This window comes from Haliotis cracherodii, unplaced genomic scaffold, assembly GCF_022045235.1.
Source record: "Haliotis cracherodii isolate W230 unplaced genomic scaffold, xgHalCrac1.p SCAF_1, whole genome shotgun sequence".
NCBI classification, from domain to species: domain Eukaryota; kingdom Metazoa; phylum Mollusca; class Gastropoda; order Lepetellida; family Haliotidae; genus Haliotis; species Haliotis cracherodii.
The window spans coordinates 84,651,705-84,669,561 of NW_027266264.1; the positions used below are offsets into that span (position 1 = coordinate 84,651,705).

The 17,857-nt window shown below is 40.0% G+C and overlaps 1 protein-coding gene across 1 annotated transcript; it reads left to right on the forward strand.

The window, feature by feature from the left end:
* Positions 1–1,943: 1,943 nt before the first annotated feature.
* LOC139470019 (organic anion transporter 3-like) lies at positions 1,944–13,777 on the forward strand. Its single transcript, XM_071252314.1, has 10 exons — positions 1,944–2,082; positions 6,497–6,717; positions 7,788–8,018; positions 8,284–8,486; positions 9,123–9,428; positions 9,719–9,853; positions 10,644–10,729; positions 12,474–12,594; positions 13,051–13,123; positions 13,574–13,777. The coding sequence occupies exons 1-10, from the start codon at positions 1,944–1,946 to the stop codon at positions 13,775–13,777; spliced, it is 1,719 nt and encodes a 572-aa protein (XP_071108415.1).
* Positions 13,778–17,857: the final 4,080 nt, after the last annotated feature.

Sequence of the window (17,857 nt, forward strand, 5' to 3'; positions counted from 1 at the left end):
AAGCCAATATTTAATGCTGACAGTAATTTAAACCTACCTTGAAGATATTTTATCCTGGTAACACCCTACAAAATGGAATATGACGATATCTGACCCCACAAAAAACAAAGCGCGAGAGTGAATGACAACACACGTCTCATCCCTCAACTGGTTTCTCCGTCCCTAACATTCCACGTCCCTTGGTCTTACAAAAGTCATAAAATGCCGGCTTCATTCACATGAAATCGAAGTTGCACCCATTAAACCCAGACCCGGTTGATGCTGAACATGGATTAATATGAAGTTTCTGGGTGGGTTTGATTCATACTGAGGCTAGATGAGCTGCTGATCTCCGCTAGAAGCGGCGCTGTTGAATCTCCCTATGCAATATACACGACGGTGTCAAGTTTAGTGATTTCTTTCTGTGAGTAGAGCATTCTTTGTTGTAACTTGGAATGGACACTTCATTTCGATGACCCGCCATATATACAATCATGAATCTGTCTTATCGTACCGTCCATATTTCATGTAAGTTATAGACATTGCAAAATCCCCCTAAAGTGGTTCTGTATCTTTCTGCTCGATTGACAAAAACAATCACGCAACATACTGACGTTCATCGAGGAATGAACGCTGGTTAGTTTCATCTAGGCAAGGTCATTCGCTAATGTCAATATAAACAAATGCAAATGAATATAGTTGACTCGAAAAAGAAGACAATGATGCATTATTTGTGACAATTTTCTGTAAGGTATTTAAACGTAATATTGACAAATGTCCAAAAGTCAACTTATTTAAATATTACAATTTGGTACAGAAAACTAAAAATGTGAAAACGTTTGTTCTTCTTTATACATATATTTACTGTTATTCATATGTTTTTTGTCTTTGTAACTATGGTGGTGACATCACCACAAATGGAGTGCTGGTAAGCGAATATACAGGTTACCTGCAGTCACATCAAAAATCAAGTGAGAAGTGAAGTGAAGAGAAGTATTAATCATGTATAACTGAGCTAGTTAATGGCTCAACTGACCTAACCTTCACTCTAGAGTCTTCTTAAAGCGTTTTGAATACAGTAATCGGACAGATCCTTGGGGTAACCGCTTTTCTCTCATGGAAGGGAATGCAGACACATTACATCCTGAGTATGATGTTTCGAAAAAAACGTTAAATGTATAGATATATGGTTAAATCTGCAATAACAGAAGATACTAAATATAGACGAAGAATGTGCCAGTAGTTTGTGATCAGAATATCTGCGAATAAACATTGCTTCCGTTTCAAACAGGTCTTACCTACATTTTGTCAATTAATTTTCTAATACTATTAGTACATAATACTCAATTCATTTTCGCATTGATGGGGATGTTGTTCGTGACAAATGTTTTTAAATATTTTAACAAGAATTATCTTGACAAAAGTTGGGACAGGAGGCAGTGGAATGAAAAGCTGAAAAATAGGTTTACTTCAAGAAAAGCATGATTTATCTCTCGGAACACAAGGCAACATGGTACACATGTTGCAGTTAATACTAGTATATTACCATAAAATGGTTCAAATAATTGAACATTAAGAAGTTGACGCTATTATTAGTGTCATGCTCAGCTGAAACAATGTAAACTTGGTTAACTCGAGTTGTAACTTTATCGACCCTATATTCTTTCCATGTGCAAATTTGGTATAATAAATCGGTGAAACATCTCTTTAAACCCACTTCCGGTGCTCAGCACGAAATCCTGTGACAGACTCAATCCAGTGATAAAGAAGATCTTGCAGAGAGCAGTTCAGCTGAAAACATTCAGTGGCGGCGTGGTTGATCAACTACTGTTACTCGGTCACATATGTATTGTCACACAGACATTCGCCACAGGCTTCTTTTTGCATAGATGCGACGTTAGAGAGGCAACTTCAGTGTTGGACGTCTACATAACATACCGACATCGATTCGCCGTTACTCCGGGATGCCAAAAGTACACACTGAAGTCGATCCTCTCCTAGATGCACTGGGAGGGAGAGGGAGGTATCAGTTGCTACAATACTTCGTCAGCAAGATATATGCCTTCTCGGCTGCCTTCCAGCTCCTAAACTTTGTCTATGTGGGTAAGTCGCCTGTGTCTAGTCATGTGGAGTGAAGACGCACTGTTTAGCCTATTCAGTTCTGTGTTGCTTTAAAGTTTTCTTTCTCTTTTAATTCAAAATTAGAGGCCACATGGCCAAGATTACAATTTATAACACAATTCCTGCTGTGGGTGGAGAACTTTTCATCAACACAAATCATAAAGAACATATTTTCATTGATAAACATTTATTTTTAAGTACAAGGCAATACGCTCAATGAAATCAGAAGAAAATGGTACTCATCTTCGATAACCATATAATCACAGATTTAATATATTTTGGTCTACAGCAACTTTGCTATGGCGCATTTATTTTTACTTTTAGATTATGGGCAAGAGTACGATATTTGTTAAGAACGTGTGCCAAATCATTTCCTATCAAAGTTGATGAAAGGTACAGTTATGGAGTAATCACGTACTTACATGAATTATGATGAGTCAGAATTACTAGTTTTCTGATACCAGTTTTGCATTCTATTCCAATCATCGTTGTTTAAACATGCAAACAAACTGTTTCATATCACCACAATCTTGGGCAATCCAAACAAAGGCAAAGCCGGTATGAAACAACATAGTTCGAGCATGAGAAACTCAATTTATACCATCGTGCTCATCATGTGATTTACACAGTGTAACCAGCATGGGGATACCTTTTTGGGTGCATACGAATTATTCTACACCAACAGCGTGTACATTTAGTGAAATAGTGAGCACATAAATAATGCCTGGCCACTTCTCCCAGAACAGCATTTGTGGAACAGTATTTGCATATTTTAAGAAATCTTTTGAAATATATATATACTTTGAACCATTTCAATAGATTCTCTGTACAGCAAGAGTTCCACAGGTCTCTGGCCAAGTTAACATTGTAGTAAATATCATTCCTAAATATTTACAGTATTTAACTGTTATCTCCTTTTCATTATAAAACCATTACTTAACTTTCTTTATGTACCCACCGTTTCGGAAAACAACATTATTTGATATATCCATATTGACTTGCATGCCCGTTTGTCACAAAATGATCTTACATCTACCACACAGTCTGCACTAAATCAGTATCATCTGCTAATAACAGAAGTTTAATTGCTTCAATAATTTCACATACAAAAACCCAATAAGATTCACTAGCCTCTATGCCTGTGTTTAATTGCTTCAATAATTTCACATACAAAAACCCAATAAGATTCACTAGCCTCTATGCCTGTGTTTAATTGATTTATGAAGAGGATAAGCAGTAACGGACGAAACATACACCCCTGTCGAAGTTGTAAAAATATCTATTCCCAAGTACATACATGTTTTGAATTACATTAAACATTTTGTTTCATAACAGAATATGTAAGAGTTTCTGTCTATCAATAAAGTCAAAAGCCTCTTGAAGATCAATGAAGGCAGCAGAAAAACGATGTTAAAGTTTTCGCAAGTATTTATGGCAGAATTATCGGTCTTTCAGAATGCAATCCAGCTAAATGGAACAACTCCGTTAATTTCTCTGCAGAAGCATTTACAGTTTCATTCACAAGTTCAAGACATTTCTGAACATGATCAGAGTTAGAATTGTCAGTAAATGTTTGTTGCCCTGCATCTGTTTCAGGTTCAGATTCACTTTATTCAGAATTCCAGGCCATCTGACCCATAATACATTACACATATCTAACATGTATAGGTGCATCTTAGTATCTCCTCTGATACAAAGAACTTTGTACAAAAAGTTGACAGCTTAAGCAATTTTTGTTCATTTAAAGATTTGTGCAGCCAATATAGAGTTAGAACCAGCTGTATATTAGCTGCATCATTCCATATGTATCGCGTCATACTAATCTTATTCCCATGTTCTGTCTGTGAAATATCTGATATAACATTATCTCTAAACTGATATCTTAACTGGGATTGTCGCTATATAAGTGCAATAATCTTGGACGCGACGTTAAACCCCATTTCTCGTCTCCTCGCCTTAACTGGGATTGGGAGGTGGCCACTCTCTGTTCTGCCTTTCACAATTATGTCAACCATTGATGCGAAAATATTTGACGAGGCAATAAAATAATCAATCAGACTCATTCCAGATGAACCTATATAAGTACAGGCTAGGTGTTTTCAAAGGAAGGCTCTCTGAACGGTCAATACATCGAGTTTGTTGCAGTGTGTTGAGACGAATAGCAACCCTGCAGAGTCCTTCTTTGGACGAAGTCGGCTAGCCGAAGGCTTTCTGTTCGTTGCTCAGAACCAGTCACTTCCCACTCAAAACCGTCACTGTGTGATACTGCATCAAAACGTAAAGTTGAAATGGTTATGGTTAGGTTATGCATGAATGTAATGAGACTGCCCAACGCATTGTCAGTGGACGACAAACATTGGCACAAACACAGTATCTTAAGCGACATGATGGCGTGTCTCGATCATTCTACTACCGTTTTTCCCATCCTTGTGGTTTTGACACAGAGGTCAACCCATGGTACGACCCAGAATATGAAGTGGGCGTCATGGAAATTGATAAATACAAAATTCTTTGGAAAAGACCGGCATACAGCCTCAGACTATCTAGGCCAACAAACCCGACCTTGTCCTTTTTGATGAATCCAATAAAATCTTTATATCATTGACTTTTCTGTCCCTTTTGACACTAATGCGATTGACAAGATTCAAGAATAACATGGCAAATATGCGGACCTCGCTTATGAAATGTTATGCTTGTATCCCAAGTACCAAGTTATGCGACTCCCCATTGTTCTCTGTATCTTAGGTTTGGTTTCTCCCAATCTGTTGACTGATATTCGGGAGAGTAACCTAGTTTGCTGTCGGGAACAGAGCTCTCCTGACAATCTGGGTAAAGCTGGGGAGTCTTTGAGGAGTTTTCATATTCTCAGAAAATTAAGTGTGGTTTTACGCCGCTTTAAGCAATATTCCAGCAATATCACGGCGGGGGACACCAGAAATGGGCTTCACACATTGTACCAATATCCCATTCGCTGTCTGGACTGCGTGTAGAGGAGGCAAGGGCCTTGAGCTGATGATGAGCGTAATCAGCTTGGGTCATCCGAACCCTCTTTGCTGCATTTATTTGTTTTAATATTATAACAATAATGAAGTCAGAAAAACATTTCCAAAATCGTAAGAAATCTCTATAAAAAGAGTTCATTGTAAGATTCCGACTATATTATAAGCATGTGTTTATGAATCACTATCAAATAGTGATGATACCAGGTGTTCGCGAAAAGGTGAATGGTATCCTGTGACACCGGTAGCACCCGTCACAAACACATGCAAAGGTAAGTCAATTGTTTACCTGAGAAGTGTCATTTATCTTAGGTACATCCTCGCATAGAAACAAGACTGAAATACGCTGACGCCTGGCAATAATGCTAAACGAAACGTTAGTGGGGACAAAGAAACAAAGATGCGATGAAAAGAAAACTTAGATATACGTGGCAGTCAAAATACTGTCATCAATGAAAATACCGTCACGAAGATCACATCACGAATATCACACTTGAAATGAACCAGCAATGAAAAACTGGACTCATCAGGTGATATTTTTTCACTCATCTTGGTCAAATTTTCGTGTTTCAAAAATGTAACCTAACGTGCTGAGATGAAATGTGATACACACTGTAATGCAATCACGAACATTACATGCTCATTAGAAAAGAATCAGTTTCAATTTATGCAAAAAATTTGCTTTTTCAATTTTGTACACCACTATCCCACACGACAAAGGAGAAAATCTTCAGCGACAAAACTCATTCTATAATCATAAGAAATCCAATGCCTCAAACTTGGAAATGTACTCTACATGTCTACCATTAAATGTTTTGAAAGATTTACTAAGGCCTTCACTGCTGTAATCCTGATCAATCGACTTTCTAGTAAGAGTCTAAAGTTGTGAAATGTAGACACGGAATGCTGGAACTACTAGAACAGTGCTCATCAAGTGGCTCCCTGATGCGTCAACCCAGGAACACCTACAAATAATAACGCACGATGTATGTTGTTTGTAGCACATATATTTACTTACCCTCGCATACAGCAGGTATGTTACAGAGTTGAAGCACCTGTTACGTGGAATACAGTGAAATACTATGTACTTGTTATGTCCTCTAACAAATGAAGTAAATATATAACGACAACGCCAAAGAATGACCAGTTCATCCGAACTTATTCCACTGGGCGCTATAGGCAAAATAGTGATTAATGGATCAATTAAAATCAGTGATGACACCAGTTTTCGCAAAAAGAGTAAGAATGTCCTGCCCAACCGGTTGCGGCAAAATCCCTTCCGGTACAAGGGCTATGTCATTATGTCAGCACTCTGGGTGGCTCGATATGTATTCGGCGGATTCCTCTATGTAACCCATCACTGAAATGTTGACGCAAGTGCGTGCTCCATGTTACAGCAAGAAATATTCCCCACACGTGTGGTCAGCCCAGCAACATATCAGACATCTTTACCGCAATTGACGATGACACATTCACCATCAATAACAGCAACATCTACTACGACAAGTGTGGCATCAGAGTCGTGGCCAACATCAGTGGCGACACGGAGACGAAACAGCTGCCATGTTTGTATGGCTATAACTTCGCCGAGAGGAAGGAACTCTCCATCATTTCAGATGTGAGTATTGTGATTAAGATGGCCAGTTTAACGTTCTCCCGTTATCCTATCTTTTGTTTTTTTGTTTTGTTTGTTTTTTGTTTAACGCCGCACTCAGTAATATTCCAGCTATATGATGGCGGTCATCATGAGCCTCGATCTACGTAACTGGGATACGACGACATGCATCAACCAAGTCAGGGAGCCTGACACACCCGATCCCGTTAGTCGCCTCTTACGACAAGCATGGTTGCCGAAGACTTCTAACTCCGGATCTTCACGGGTCCGTTATCAACTTTTTCAACTCAAGAAGTACAACAGCATATAAATGCATTTACCTATTATCACAAAATGTCAGAAAGACAAAAAGAAAACTTACATTTGTGCTCCAACATACTTTCATACAGACTGTGACAATCGGCAGACAACATGGAGGATCACACAGCACATGTACATCTAATGCATGGAGATTGTGTGCTCACACCTGATCACATGACAGGAAGAAATGAAACTGGGGCTTCAATATACATTTCAGATTATACAAAAAACTCATTGCTGAAAACTGGGTTTGAATTCACAAGCAGCAACCTTGCTGGATTTCAAGTCTACATCTTTATCCTCTGGACCACAGAGCAGCATGAGAGCTCCTGAACAAATAAACATCATAAACCTTATCAATAGAAAAAACTTTCACCTTGGCATGTTCACTATCTTTAAGTAGATACTTGTTCGTGTTCTTATGGCAATACCATTACCACAGACATAATGTAGAGTTAGTGAGTATGGTTTTACGCCGCTTTTAACGATATTCCAGCAGTATCACGGCGGGGGGACACCAGAAATAGGTTTCAAATAATGTACTCAGTGTGGGGAATCGAACCCGGGTCTTAGGCGTAACGAGCGAACGCTTTAACCAGTAGCCCCCCCCCCGACATAATTTAGAAGTATATCAATTACATTTGAATGGACCAAATTGGTTATCCATATATTTGATATTAACTTTGGTCAATGGTTCTTACACATCATCAAGTCATGAACGGAGGTAGCCTTGTGGTTGAAGTGGTATGATCGTGAAACCATTGTATTCACAGATGGAGATAGTGTGTGATCAAGCTCCTCTCAAAGGCCTTGGACAAACCCTGCTGATAGTCGGGCAAGGACTAGGTGCAGCTTTTCTCCCAATATTTTCTGACCGTTTTGGTCGGCGTCCTATCCATCTCTTGTCCCACGTGATTGTCATGGCCTTGGGTGTCGGAGTAGCCTTCTCTCCCAACTTCACAGCCTTCCTTGTGCTCAGACTGATTCTGGGAATGTTCCAACAGGTAAAATATAGTAACAGAAAAGAACATCTCTAGGCAGACCGACTATATGATATTTTCCTAGCAAATGCTTGAAATATATGTTCAATCTTTAAAATGTTGAAAATATTGTCTGCCACAAAAATACATTGTTGCAAGACCTTTTTATGCAACGTGTTTAGGATGATGGTTTAAATTTTTAATATCTGCTTTTTCAGTCTCTATACACAGTCCCAGCCCAATAACCCAATTATCACTAACACACTGAGAGCTGATGTATGCATTCTAGGGTATAGTTCTGACTGATGCTACCATTGGAATCGAGGTTTTCCCCACAAAATACCGTAAGCTTGTGGCATTCCTGTCCAACATAAGCTGGAGCAGCTGTCACCTATGTCTGCCTCTGGTCGCCTACCTTCTCCGGGACTATTCCTGGAGGATCCTGCAACTAGGCTGCACTTCAGTGTCCCTGGTCATCATTCTACAGTTCTTGTAAATATAACACGTCAATGCCAGAGAATAACCAGAAACGAAACTTCCACTGAAGCAATGTGTTTAAAGTGGGTCTTATAGGATTCATTATCCGGGGTAGAACAGGTCTTCAGCCTCCCATGCTTGCCGTAAAAGGCGACTATGCTTGTCGTGAGAGGCGATTAACGGGATCGGGTGGTCAGGCTCGCTGACTTGGTTGATGCATGTCATCGATCCCATTTGCGTGATATTAATCACTGGATTGTCAGGTCAAGACTCGACTATTTACAGAAAGCCGTCATATAGCTGGAATATTGCTGAGTGCGGCGTTAAACAACAAACCAACAAAATCATTAGTAAAATAAATAGGTTCCAATATTCTTTATTAGGTCTGTAAGTATTTTGTAACTACAGTTGAAACTAGGCTGAGCAGTATATAACAAATAATATTGTATTACCGAACGATAGCGATATGAAACGTTTAGGCCCATTGATTATACTCCATACAGAAGTATTTGACCGCGTTTGTATGAAAGCATGTTTTGAGTAGGTAAGATCTAACTAACGGAATTTTTGCATTAAAAGTGGATTGAATGCTACATTTTAAATATGTTTACTTGGAATGATGCAATATGTGGAATATTACGTTAAATATAGTTTCCTCGAGGAATCACTCCGATGGTTGGTAGCCAATGGCAAGCCTAAACAAATCAAGAAACTTTTGAAGAGAGCGGCAAAAATCAGCCAAGTAGACTATCAGCATGTTCTCGATGTTTATGCAAGTCTTAACACTGGTCAGGAAGAAACTCAGAAAGACCAAGGAGGGTCCACATCAAAGGAACAAACAGCATCTCTGCTTACTGACCCCGTGGTACAGACAGTTGACGACGAAACGCATTCTCTGCTTGACTTCATCAAAGTCAGACGACTGGGTCTGAATGTGGCTGTTCTCTGGTTTATATGGTAATGAATACTTTGATAATAAAATATTTCCAAAAAATCAAATCAGTTGTCTGATTGGTACAGAGGCAGAAATAAGGTTAAATTCAATTTCTCAGATATCGTTTTGACAGTGAGTGAGTATTGATTTTTGGTCGCTTTAGGCAATATTTGCAATATCATAACCGGAACACAAGAATAGACGTTCCACTTTGAGGAATCAATCCGTGCTTTCATCGTGACAAGTAAACGTTTTAATCACTCGCCTATCCCACCGCCCCCCGGACTGATGATTCACTGTCCTATTTTTTCAGGTTTACTGACAGTATGACCTATTTTGGACTGTACTTCACATCTGATGCCTTGGCTGGAGATAGGTTTGTGAATGTAGTTCTACTGATAGTGGTGACGATGCCGTCCAGCGTTGCCATCTACTACCTCGTCGACAGGTAATACTTCAATAAATATATAAACCAATTAATTAAATAGCAGTTCTGACACCAGGTGTTCGCTAAAAGATTAGCACCCGCGCCTCAAGTAACTTCAATAAAAAGGAATTGTTGGTTGCCCAAAACTGCATGGTATGCCGAAATATGTTTGAGAAATTTATTTGTTGTATTGAGGTCTCGATTGTATACGTCTCGACTTGTTCTCGTCGCTATATGGCTGAAGTAATGCCGCTGTGGCGTTACATTTTAACTCACTCACTCACTCATGCCATACAACAGCGGCCTGTGAACAATCGAGTCTGGACCGGACAATACAGTGATAGTGAGTCTTGCTATTAAGGTTCGATATATCGTTAGAATATAAATTGATAATAATACCATTGTCATATATAAGAAGGATTCAACTCGATGGTAATGATTGTGTTACAAATTTAAACACTTCCCAAACAGTTAACGTATCGTTAATTAATATTCAATAAGACATCATAGAGATACCTTATGTCATAAGTGTTAGAATTAGTCCTCAGCAACATTTGCTGGCTGTAAGATGCATCAGATGGATCGGGTGGTCAGGATCGAGTGATTTGGTTGGTAGGGTGTCATCGTACCCGGACGGCGTGGATCCTGACTCGCAATATCAATCACTGGAGTGTCTGGCCCAGACTTGATTATTTTCAGGCTTCCGTCATATAGCTGGGTTATTGCTAAGTGAAGCTTTAAATCGCCCAATCACTTCAGTTACACAAGTTCTCGATATTGAAATATTGACCCAGACAACACTGTTAAACAGGATTGGGCGTAAGAAGACTTGCATCCTTTTACACCTTACCACTGGGTTTGGATTGGTTGGAGCTACTGTTGTCAGAGAACTCATGGGTGAGTAGACCTACTGCCGCTCCGGTAAGTGAGTGAGTGATTTGGGCGTAAAAACATAATTTCTTACACACCTGTGGGTGAGAAACCCATTCGAGATAACTGGTATCAAACATATGTGTGATATCGAATTCCTGACCCGTGATTGGTTATTCCATAGTGATTTCCTGAGGTCAGATTATAACGGACTACTTCCCTGATTGTAAGTCATTGATAAGTTACTTGTGCGTTAGTCGAAATCACCTCCGTCTGTGTTGAACGTTATGGTTTTAGTGTTACCCACTGGATGCCACAGGGACAGATATGTCCCTCCTCATCAACCCACACTTCGAAGTCGAATAAAATTCAAAATAAATCATCACACACACACTTAACACCTCATAGTTTTGAATTCTGTGGGAAATTCCCTGTTCTGTGATATCCTCCACTGTCATTTTAGGCAAAGCAAAATTACTGAAAGGAACCTCTAAAAATTAGGTACATCGTTAATCTCGTCATTTTTGATACATCACTAAATAACGGCGTTATTTACTGTATGTTCAGAAATCTGAATAGGCCCGTTTCGGATGTTTACTCGAAGAATTCAATTTCAAAAATAGCATTAGTGTTCACGGGTATCTGTTTTTCACCAAATCACCCATGTTAATTCTGACACGTCGCCGACAAGCGTGGGTGCTAGGACCATACAAGCCAATGTTCTTGGATCGAGTGTACATTATCACCATCGCCTTGATAATCTGCAGATATTGCAGAAACCTTTTTGTGTAGGGTCACATTAGATATGAGTGGTGAGCAGTACTCGGATGACTTCACTCATGACCTTTCTGTTAGGAATTAATGCGTCACTGCGATGATGAGAATAGACAAAATGCATCGATTCGTTGCTTAAGTGATGCGATATTTGGGTATGTTAGAAACAGATTACTGCAGATACCATTTACTTAACAACTTTTTTGTTTTAAAACGTATCCTACTAGCTTTCTCTTGTTGTTAACAACTCGTTGTAAGATCAATGGCATCTGACTGACACTCGTGTTCTACTCTCTGTTACTTACCTCGGACCCTAAGTTTGCAGGCCCTGCTTTAACTGTCAGATCGTTAAAATGACATTATAGTTTATAAGAAATTAAATGATCGCCAGATTAATCAAAGACTCTCAACTAAAATATCCTTATTGATATAGACCGCCTCCGTGGTCTAGTGGTAGAGCGTCCGCCCGGAGAGCGGAAGGTCCGGGGTTCGATCCCCGACCGCGTCGTATCAAAATACGTTAAAAGATGGTACTTGTTGTTACCCTGTCTGGCGCTCGGCATTAAGGGGCTAATACAAGGACTGGTCGGCTCGGAGTCAGTGTACTGTGTCTGAGTGGGGTATTCATGTTAAACTGCGGCATGGTATCTCAGTGAGCTAGCACTATAAATCGGCATCAGTCCGGACTAGTACAAGCAGCCACACAAACACACACACGTACATGCACGTCGCTATATAAGTGCAATAATCTTGGACTCCACGTTAAACCCCATTTCACCTCACCTCACCTTAATGATATAAATAGAATTAAACGATTGACAACATGTAAAAAGGGCTTCTAGAATTTCATTCCAAAACTAGTTTCAAATTATAATACATTGATCACAAATTAAAATGTACGTGTAGTCACGGCGATTGGGTACTTCAGATTGCTGAATTATTCGCCACTTTATGTCAAACAGAACAAATGCACTTACTCTACATACTGTCCTTCCAGGCAACACTGGAGCAGGGGCAATCATATCAACTGTTTTTTCCTGTTTCGGCTTCTTCGGAGCATTTGGAGCATTTGGTACACTTTTCTTCTACACCCCGGAAATATTTCCTACCAATATCAGGTACCCTCATTGTGAAAGATCATGTTTCTTTACATCATGTTGTTTTTCAGCGAATATGTTTTTCACATAGGATACACGATGTTGATACAGAATGCATACCGTGTGTGAGTTGCTATGTGTCACTCTTAGGGGTACCTACAGCACTCAACAATCCATGTTTCACATTAAAAGCGTGCATGTTGCTCTCATCACGTCCTCAGAAAGACACATTCTGGCCATATTGCCTCATGGATATGAACAGTCTCTGTTCAGTGGTCGAATCCAAAACCGATGCATGGAACGTTTCTAGACATGTTATTCCATCACTGTGTGTGTTTTGTTGTGCAAATGAATCAGTTCTATTTTATGTCAAGCCGCAACATGAGAAGTGCGTTTCTTTGTAACTTAAGTATATTTTATAACAATTGGAAATGACATATTGTGTGAATGTTTATTTCCTTACTTTATATTTCTTAGGAACGTTGGCTTAGGGACGTCTTCTGCATTTTCAAGACTTGGTGGGATGTTAGGACCATTTGCCGGGCTACTGGTAGGTCCAGCCTGTCTCAGCTCGTGTTCACAATGGTCGAGTGCATGTTTTGCTCCATTGTAAATAAATGATATAATACCATGGTGAAATTGAGCGAGTGTTTCAGTGAGGGTTTTTTTAAACACCGCTTTGAACAGTATTCTAGTTATATCACGGTGTGTTTTTTTTATGTTGGAGGAAAACCCGAAGTGATTCAGGTCTTAGATGTTACAACTTCCGTGAAACCCATGATAGCGGGTATGGTGCTGACAAACCTAGAAACATAGTCAATGAGAATCTGAGATTCAAACTCCGATTATAGGTTCTGGCACGCACGGCGAATTGCAGCGCCTTCAGGCCATTGCTCCGGCCCATGTCCCGATTGTGGAAACAATATGCTACAGATTTGCTATACTTCTAAAGGCCTTTCAAAGACTTTATTCAGCTGTAAGTCGCCTGTTCCTATTGCAGAGTGAGTATGTGACCTGGGGCCCGGGTGCGGTGTTCACGTGTTGTTGTTTAGCGGCAACCGCCATGATCAATTTGCTCCCGGAGACCAACGGAAAAGAGCTCCCTCAGACAATCAGTGACGTGAAGGCCTGGTACGAGACGAACAACGGCGAACAAAAGATGGACGCAAAAGTGAAAGAGAAGGCGGATCAGAAGACCGAATAACATGCACTATAGCAACATCCGCTGAAACATGCACTGTAGCAACATCCGCTGTAACATGCACTGTAGCAACATCCGCTGTAACATGCACTGTAGCAACATCCGCTCTAACATGCACTGTAGCAGCCTCCGCTCATCAGCAAGAAGTGTCTCTCCTTTGCTTTGTTTCGTCTAACAGTTCCTACATGTTAGTTAAAATAAGAAGGTTGTCGAGTTTCGTGACAGAACGTAGTAAATGGATTCCAGTACGCGTCCATCTTCCTCATAAATATCACGGGTTGTTGTTATATGTACGAGTTCCATTTCGACTGGGTTAAAGGAACGTGAAAATACCGCTTAGAAAATTATTATTGTGAATGCTATGTTAAAGCTGTACTTTCTTAGAGCAATGTCTGGACCGCCTCCGTGGTCTAGTGTTAGAGCGTCCGCCCGGAGAGCGGAAGGTCCGGGGTTCGATCCCCGCCGCGTCATACCAAAAGACGTTAAAAGATGGTACTTGTTGTTACCCTGTCTGGCGCTCGGCATTAAGGGGCTAAAACAAGGACTGGTCGGCTCGGAGTCAGTATACTGTGTCTGAGTGGGGTATTCATGTTAAAACTAGAACAACCAGGCACACACACAAACACACACACGTACATGCACGTCGCTGTATAAGCGCAATAATCTTGGACGCGACGTTAAACCCCATTTCACCTCACCTAGATCAATGTCTAAATTACGCCGTACTTTCGTATGTATGTTTGTGTCGCGGATTGTGTGTGTGTGTGTGTGTGTGTGTGTGTGTGTGTGTGTGTGTGTTTCTATTTCTGTGTGTGTGTGTGTTTCTATTTGTGTGTATTTGTTTGTGTGTGTTTCTGTCTGTTCTGTGTGTGTGTGAAATTTATAACCCGTCATGTCCTACGATTACGTGTAATACAATGTTTAAATGTGTATGATTAATGACTACAATGTCCAGCCGTGGTACTGATTTATGATCAAAAGATGTTACTCTCTATATTTTCATGTTTCAAAAGAATATAAAGAAACATATATAAATACATTTATACTTTATAGTTTTATATTTAGTAACCTAATGATCGCGTCAAACACATCTGTCATATGTAGCGGCCAAATATCCCACATGCACTGATTTTAACCCCTGCCTTCTGTACACAATAGCTACAGAACTAATGGGCCTGCTGACCAGGACGTCATCTGTGGAATACCTTCACGCCCTGCCAATTGGCTGGTGAAAATACCACTGTTGATTGTATGCATTAATCTACTGGTCTGTACTTCTGAAAAGGAAATGTTTGTTTGAAATATGAGAGGGTGTTTAATTTTAGGGCAGGGCATGTTTACCATTTTCGCTAACACCGGGTGTCATCATTGATTTTCCGAGAGAATAACCAGTCTCGATTATCCGCCAAAACATGTTTCATTGGGCGTAAATAGAAAATCAAAACAATGTTAGAACACAATGTTAAAATATATCTGAATTTTAGAATGTAAGAATTTTATCATAATTGTTTTCCTCTACAGTATCTGCCTAGGACACTAAGTGTGTAATCCCGGGTCTCCCTGAATGTGATTAACAATCAGGCCAACCGGTACGGTGCCACGCACCACAATGGCTGACTGTGTGGGATAATAATTGATAATAATTGCCAATTTTGCCAGTTTTAGTTTTGTCTTCTCCACGCAGGAAAAACGTCACAGTCGATTTGGCCTTGTAACATGTGACGACTAAAAGCAAGGTCATATAACTCTCCTTGTTAGTCGCTGATATCCAGCAGGAGGTCCAAGTGTTGCTGGTCAATCGTGTTTTCATGCATGGTTATAAACCCCTATAAAAAATCCCGACATGGAAGCTACGACTATTGACTTGGAATTGCTTTTTATCGTAACGGTGGGTAGACTGATGTTGGGCTCATCGGCGGTAACAGTTGACAAAATCAATCTGTCTTTGTCAAACATGCCAAACCCGAGATACAACACCATTGCCAGAAAACAACAGCTTGAATTTGAGCGACTTTTACAACGATCAGATTCAAGGCAGTATTCGCAATTACACTCAAACGTAGGCATTTCCGTGTGCGTGCATATCTGTTTATGTAAACTCTTTGTACAGGCAGGGAACGACCTACAAGATTGAAACTTGACACCAAATCTGTGTGATATGCTCGTTTGTGTGATCAGATCAGGTGATAAGTTCAGATATAATACAGACGCATATCCTAGGATGTATGAGGGTCGGTCGGGTAGCCTAGTGGTTAAAGCGTTCGCTGGCCACGCTGAAGAGCCGGGTTCGACATGGGTACAATTTTGTGAAGCCCATTTCTGGTGTTCCCCGCCGTGATGTTGCTGGAAGCGGCGTAAAAACAAATTCACTCACTCCTCGAATGTATGACTTAATCTGATGGACGAATGTAATATTGACAACAGACCAGCATTGAGTATAAAAGTGAAATTCAATGTCAACTGTGATCATCCCGTATGGAAACTGAACTGCACCGAGTTTCCTCAGTCTGTGTCCCGTCAATGTGTGTGTGAGTGTGTGAGTTGGGTTTAATGCAGCTTTAACATTATTCAAGTTATATCATGGCGTATCAGCTTAATGTGGGGGGAAAACCGGAAGTGATGCAGACCTCTGATGTTTACCACTTTGGGATTCATCCTTCCAGGATTCCAAACAACGAACATTCTTCATTCAAAGACTTGTTGTGACTTGGTTTGCTACGGGATCTTACCAGTGTTGGTAAATACATGTGCTGTTTTCGAGTGCGGCTGTTTAAATCGCATATCAGCCTAAAGAGCATTTATTCTTTTCTTCTGAAAGTTTTTATTTATACTGTAATATGTTGCGAAAGCAATAACATATGTGCACGTGTTATGGTATATTAATGTAGGCCTACCATATCTAAATATACAATACAATTTTGATTCTGAACTGGCATATCTACTCGAATTCTACAGAATGAAATCATGCCTTTGTCCCTTACAAGACTCCGAACCTTCTAGTTTGTCTGTATCCTATGTAGAAAAACACAGATTGCCTGATATCTCTCCAGAAATCAAGCTTAATTTCGGCTTGAAATGGTTTAAGGGAATGCACTATCTTAGAAGTCCGTATCTTCAGATACATTGTAAGACCCGCGAAGATCTGGGTTAGAATGGGTCTTCAGCAACCCATACATGCCGTAACTGGCGACTATGCTTGTCGTAAAAGGTGACTAACGGAATCGGGTGGTCAAGCTCAGTACCGAGTGAGGTGCACAGAAACTCGATGATAGCGTGGAAAGCTTAATATATTCGTATAGAAAAAAAATCACACCCCTCAATATACATATAGACTATATGTATATAGAGGGGTGTGATTTTTTTCCCATACGAATATATTATGTTATACAGGCCATCATTGAGTTCCTGTGTGCTTGCCGTAAACGGCGACTATTATGCTTGTCGTAAGAAGAGACTAACAGGATCGGGTGGTCAGGCTCGCTGACTTGATTCATGTCATCGAATCACAATAACGTGGATCGGTGCTCATGATATTAATCACTGGATTGTCTGGTCCAGACTCGATTATTTACAGACCGCCGTCATATAGCTGGAATATTGCTGATCATGAGTGCGGCGTTAAACAACAAACAAACAAAACACCCACTCAAATAAAATATAAATTTACAGAAACCAATTTACACATAAAAATAGATTTTGATTATGTCTGTTTAACCATCACTCATTCCTGCAACAGTTTGTAAAGGTAATGTGGGGCTGATTAATGTTGTTTAAAAGTACATTGGATCAATGAAGACTGGGGAAAGAAATGTTTTTGCAACCACGTGACTCATGCCATGTGTGAAGTGTAAATTTGTGCCGAAAAAAGAAAATATATTTATTTTCAAAGATAACATGTCCATCAGCAGTTGTGTATTATACGGGGGTGGAGGTGTGGGTGTGGATGTGGGTGGGGTGATAAAAAGCTTAAATCAAATTATATCTTAAGAAATAAAGCAGCAGCCTTTGAGTACTGACTGAACGTCAGTAGTTTAATATGCTGAACAACAAAAGTTCCTGTGACATTGAATAAGATTTAATGCA